This window comes from Triticum aestivum, chromosome 5D, assembly GCF_018294505.1.
Source record: "Triticum aestivum cultivar Chinese Spring chromosome 5D, IWGSC CS RefSeq v2.1, whole genome shotgun sequence".
Lineage (NCBI taxonomy): Eukaryota > Viridiplantae > Streptophyta > Magnoliopsida > Poales > Poaceae > Triticum > Triticum aestivum.
The window spans coordinates 489,720,286-489,726,004 of record NC_057808.1 but is presented as its reverse complement, the minus strand read 5'-3'; the positions used below and the strand labels follow the sequence as shown (position 1 = coordinate 489,726,004).

The following is a 5,719-nucleotide window of genomic DNA, read 5'->3' as shown; positions in this document are numbered from 1 at the left end:
CTGTCTGTTCAATTTTTTTTCCTGATTTTTGTATTGGGTGATTACTTGCTGTAGATTTCATATTGTGAGAATGTAATGATAATTGTTTCTTGATGAGTACTTGGTGCATGATTTTTCCAGTGCATGTTCAAGGTTACATGTGCAAGTATTTTGCTTGATAGGTGTTTGTCACAATGCTTGTAGGAGCAAATGTTTACAAATTGTAGTTTGAACTTTTTTTTTCTCAGATGAGCAAATGTTTTGTTTTAAAACATGTTAGCAGTGAAACATGCAAGGATTGACGATATATGAAAAGGAAAAGATTAAGTTTTTATATATGCACTGTCTTGACCTGAAATCAGAAGCTTGACAGGAACATGCAATTGACTAACTAATGATTTGATTTGATGCTCCATATTCATTCTACACTTACTAAGAGTCTAATTCTACCCCTTTGGAACTTGGAGTTGCAACAGGGCATCAACATTGTCAATTGGAGGGGCTTGGAGCTGCTTCGGCATCCACAGTAGAGCAAACAGGAAGGTAATCTACTGTTCCTAGCTTCCATACATTTTTTTATTGTTAATTAAAAAAATAGTAAAATAAATCCCCGTATTGGGACTTTTCCAAAATGCCGAATTTACATATCCGTATCTGCCTGGTACTGATACACGTTTCCGTATTGGTGCATTTTGGATGTACATGCACCCTCAGGTACTCTCTCTGCATACATATGAAGCATTGCTGTCTTTTTCCTTGTTCAGGTTAAGGCTCTGCACAGGTATGGGAGAGACCTACGACCCACTTCTTGGGACCTGGGTTGTGCAAGGAACTGTCTTCCATCGGCTTGGGGCCATGTTAACGTGCTCCCAGGGCCGTATCTCTTCGATTTGGCGACGGGTGGAACCTTTGGTCTTCGTTGGAACAGCTGTTAGTTTGGGTTGGGCAGCATGGAGGTACTATGATCGTAAAGCGGCTCTGCGCACCTATGGACGCCACATGGCCGGCAAGGCAGTTGGACTGGTTGTCGGTCGTGATGATGAGATCGACCGCGTTATCTCCATTCTATGCCGGAAGACCAAGAACTGCGCCGCGCTGGTCGGACCCGCGGGGGTTGGCAAGACGGCCATCGCCGAGGGCCTCGCACAGCGCATCGCTACCGGCAAGGTACCTGCAGCGCTCGCCGGGGCACGCGTCGTGGAGGTCGACCTCGGGGCCATGGTCGCGGGAACCAAGTACCGCGGTATGTTTGAGGAGCGGATGAAGAGCGTGATCAAGCAGGCGGAGAATGCGGGCGGCAAGATAATTCTCTTCATCGATGAGATGCACACGCTTCTTGGTGCTGGAGGTGCTGGTGGCCGTGGAGTTACTGATGCTTCCAGCATGTTGAAGCCGGCGTTAGCCCGTGGTCGTATCCGCTGCGTGGGCGCGACGACTTTTGATGGTTACCGCAATTACATTGAGAAGGATCCTGCACTCGAGCGGCGATTCCAGAAGGTGCACATCGAGGAGCCAAGCACGCAGGCGACAGTTGGCATTCTGCGGGGGCTAAAGCAGCAGTATGAACAGCACCATGGCCTGGAAATCCAAGATGCTGCTCTTGTTGCTGCTGCACAGCTTGCTGGCCGCTACATCACTGGTGAGGAATTTACCCGATTCTATTGTTTCAAGTGGTGATTAGGATGTACGTACATATGATGTTTTGTCGTTATGGTCTGCCCCATCTCAAGGCTCCGTAGTTCACATGCTATAATTAAACAATCCGTAGTCTTGTTGCATTGGAAACATTAAGTTGAGATAATTCTAGAATTACAATCTTATTTACTGTGATGTGCCTACAAATTGATGGGTAACCTGCGCAATTTTTCCTTTATGCCGTGTTGCACCCATGAGTGTCAACAATGGATATATATTGTATAACATTAATGGATTTGTTGCTGTCTTTACCATAGGTCGTCAATTTCCGGATAAGGCTATTGATCTGATTGATGAGGCATGCAGTGCCACAATAAAAAGGTTGATTCAGACTGACAACCAAGCAGAGGGGTTGAATGCAAAGCATAGTCGCTCTGCAAATCCAGTGAAGGGAGCAACTGTTGTACCAAATGATGTTGCACAAGTAAGCATTTTTTCCCAGTGACATGTATCTACTGTTTCAGTCAATGACATGTATTTTTCATGCAAATTCTAACGCTGTTATTTGAAGGTTGTGAGCCTATGGACTGGAATTCCTGTCTGTACACTTGAGGAAGAGGACAAGGATAAGTTAATCCACCTAGCAGACAGGCTGCATGAGCGAGTTGTTGGCCAGAATGAAGCGGTAAATGTGGTCGCCGAGGCAGTGTTGCGTTCTAGGGCTGGCCTTAATCATCCCGGCCAACCCATAGGATCTTTCCTCTTCTTGGGCTCAACCGGTGTTGGAAAGACAGAGCTTGCAAAAGCTCTTGCCGAGCAGCTATTCGCATGTGAGAAGATGTTGGTTCGCTTTGACATGTCTGAATATGTTGGCAGTGGATCTGTTTTGCGCCTCGTTGGAGCACCCCCAAGGTAATTTGAATATGTTTTGTAACATTGCATTTCTTCTTAGTCTTTAGCTTGATTGATATTGATGCTTCTTTTGTAACTTCTTAAAGCCATCAGGGCTGTGATGATGGTGGGCAACTAACTGAGAAGGTTAGGAGGCGCCCATACAGTGTCATCCTTTTCGATGAGGTGGAGAAGGCGGATCCCTCGGTGTTGAACGTCTTTATTCAACTTCTTGATGATGGTGTGTTGACCGATGGCAAAGGGCGGACCGTAAATTTCAAGAATACCATCATCATTATGACATCAAATCTAGGAGCAGAGCACCTCACAGCAGGAATGGCCGGAGAAATCACAATGGATGCGGCACGTGACCTTTTGATGAAACAGGTTTGTGAATCCCAGACTGCTGATGTAAAGGCTCGGAAAACACTTAAAGCCTGAGTTTCTCATATATGTATATACAATGTTTGTGTAGGTTCAGAAACACTTCAAGCCTGAGTTACTCAACAGGCTGAGTGAGATTGTGGTATTTGAGCCGCTTTTGCATGACAAATTGAAGGAGATTGTGAAAATCCAAATGAAGAGCATCATTTCCAGGGTAGCTGACAAGGGCATCTCTCTTTTTGCAAGCGATGCCGTGTTGGACGTCATTTTATCGGAATCATACAACCCAGTACGCACAGCTTCTTTTCAAACCTAGAAGAATGATTTGGCTCATGTTTTCATATGTGTGTGTACGTTTTGTGTTTTGGTAACCATGCATGCTTTGTCTCTCACAGATGTATGGTGCAAGGCCCATAAGGAGGTGGTTGCAGAAGAATGTGATGATTAAGCTGTCCCAAATGCTGGTCAAAGGTGAAGCCAGTGAAGGCTCGACGATTTCCATTGATGCTACGGATGACAAGAAGAAGCTCAAGTTTGAAGTAGTAAAGAAGGTCCAGGAGTGATTGTGACACCGACAGTGGTGATGTGGCTGTGGTCAGTCCCATAAACCATCCTCATGATCCCGCGTTCAAGACCTTGTAATGAGAGTTATTTTGATGACTGCACTTCAGTAGTGCCTTCTTTTGTATACTACCTCCAGCTAATACAAATTAGATGTATATATATACTAGCCATGTAATTGGAACAGCAGTTGCAGGCATGGAGCAACCGAGTTAGTAATTTGATCCTTCCATGTTTTGATCCTATACAAGAATTTGCAATGTAACAGTATCTCTGTTGGATAATTTTTTCGTTATGAAATTTTAATAGCCATCTCACTGTTTTATTGCTTTGTCACGTGGATGAGTGTCAAAACTTAAATGTTTCAAGTGAAGCTTCCAGGGAAACGCCTATTTATAAATCCATCGAGACAGGATGCTTGATGAGCATAGCAACATGTTATATCTTGATCTATCAATGGTGATGTGCGTAATTTTTCCCTAACCTGTTTCTAATATCCTGCTTAACCATGCATGTTTTTTGTTATCACGGCGTTCAGACGGTGAGATTGGCTTCTATGCCTATGGTGTTCAGTCCCTGAGAGGGGCGTTCAAGTAGGCCACTGTCGTGTTCCTCAGGGCAGTTCTGAGCGTGATTGGAGATAAGCTGGTTGACGCATATTTGCATGTGCGGTCTGGCAAAGACTTGTGGGAGGCGCTCGAATCTAAGTTCGGGGCGGCCGATGCAGGGAGCGAGATGTATATTATAGAGCAGTTCCACGATTACAAGATGGTTAAAAACCGTCATGTGTTGAAGCAGGCTCATGAGACTACAAATTCACCTATGCATCTGAATGACTACAAATCTAGTGGCTACAAATTCACCTAGAAAAAAAAACCATACCCGACTACAAAAAAGCTAGCCACATTGGAATGTTTCGGTTATCTAAAAAAAACCAAAAAGGCGCTAAAAACAGGAACCAATATACTTTATTTTTATCTCTTAGGAAATGGTAGGTCATGCTTTTAAAAAGGAAACCCAACATTCCACCGTACCAAAGCATGCTGTTCAAATTCTTGTAAAAATAATTAGTTCATTGTGTATCAAAAGTGATCCAAATAAAAAGCAGCAGCAATCTTACTTGTAAATCAGGAACAAGCTATCTACAAAAAGCTATCACAAGGCTATAGTAGTGAAGATAAAATGGCACAGTATCATGTGGCCGTCGGCTAGGGTTTCTGTCTCCCGTTAGTGGCGCCACCGATCTCCCACGTCTCATGTAGCCTTAGGGCCATGGGTGCGGGGTGGATCCCGGCCCTTGCCGGCGGGAGGGCTCCGTTTTCAGGTGCTTTTTAAAGTTTTGTTAAGGTTTGTGTCCTACTCGAGAAGACGAGACGGTCCACTACTACAAAAACAGCTATAGCCAATATGGACACTAATGACGCACTATGGTGCGCCATTAATATTTAGTAATGGCGCACCACATGCACGGTGCGCCATTAGTAAAAAAAATATTTTATTTTTTCAAAACTAGTAATGGCGCACCAGGGGATAGTGCGCCATTACTAGTCACCACTCCCACAGTGCGTCATTAGTAATTTTTATTTTATTTTTTAAACTACTAATGGCGCACCCCCGAATGCACCCCTGGACCGCCTTTTCAGTTTCAAAAAAAATAAAAGAAAATGATAGAAATGTCAAAAAAATAAAAGAAAATAAGATTCCCATGTGATATGTGGTCTAGTTGTTAGCAAAATTTACAAACATGAATTTTCGACTTTTTTGCAAAATCTCTCGAGAATTTGTAAAATGGGCATAACTTTTGCATACGAACTCGGATGAAAAAGTTTTTTATATGAAAAATCATCTACTCGAAAAATACATCCGAATTTAACAGGGGGTACCCGTTAAACATTTTCAAAATCCTCAAAAACCTAACAGAAAAAAAGATACGAGGCTTTTAACATCTGGAGAGGCAAAAAAATTCAAACTTACTAATGGCGCACCTGCCCATGATGCGCCATTAGTATCTTCCCGCCTTCAAAATTCAAAATAAATCAAAAAAATAAAAAAAAGTCAGTAATGGCGCACCTGCCCATGGTGCGCCATTACTATGCCGTATATATGGCTGGGCGTGGTCCTCTCCTCCTTACCTCTTCATTCTTCTCCTCCACTCCACCTCTCCTCCACTCCATCTCCTCCTCTCCTCCACTCCATCTCCCCTTCTCTCCTCCACCATACTACCCTCCTCCTCTCCGGCGACCTCCTCTCCGGCGACCTCCTCTCCGGC

At 43.9% G+C, this 5,719-nt stretch overlaps 1 protein-coding gene across 2 annotated transcripts; it reads left to right on the top strand.

Annotated features, from left to right (window-relative positions):
• The first annotated feature begins 421 nt into the window (after positions 1-421).
• On the top strand, positions 422-3,762 carry LOC123123088 (chaperone protein ClpB1). 2 transcript variants are annotated; one of them, XM_044543520.1, is made up of 7 exons: positions 422-522; positions 744-1,618; positions 1,932-2,098; positions 2,186-2,526; positions 2,613-2,892; positions 2,981-3,178; positions 3,285-3,762. In XM_044543520.1, the coding sequence occupies exons 2-7, from the start codon at positions 763-765 to the stop codon at positions 3,450-3,452; spliced, it is 2,010 nt and encodes a 669-aa protein (XP_044399455.1). In that variant the 5' UTR covers positions 422-522; positions 744-762; the 3' UTR covers positions 3,453-3,762. The 2 variants fall into 2 exon arrangements, with proteins under 2 accessions (XP_044399455.1, XP_044399456.1); XM_044543521.1 differs by having other exon boundaries at positions 453-522; positions 694-1,618.
• Positions 3,763-5,719: the final 1,957 nt, after the last annotated feature.

Coding starts and splice junctions, on each gene's coding strand:
- LOC123123088 (XM_044543520.1), top strand. CDS start 763: ATGGGAGAGACCTACGACCCACTTCTTGGGACCTGGGTTGTGCAAGGA. Junction 1,619..1,931: donor TGCTGGCCGCTACATCACTG/GTGAGGAATTTA, acceptor TCTTTACCATAG/GTCGTCAATTTCCGGATAAG. Junction 2,527..2,612: donor CTCGTTGGAGCACCCCCAAG/GTAATTTGAATA, acceptor AACTTCTTAAAG/CCATCAGGGCTGTGATGATG.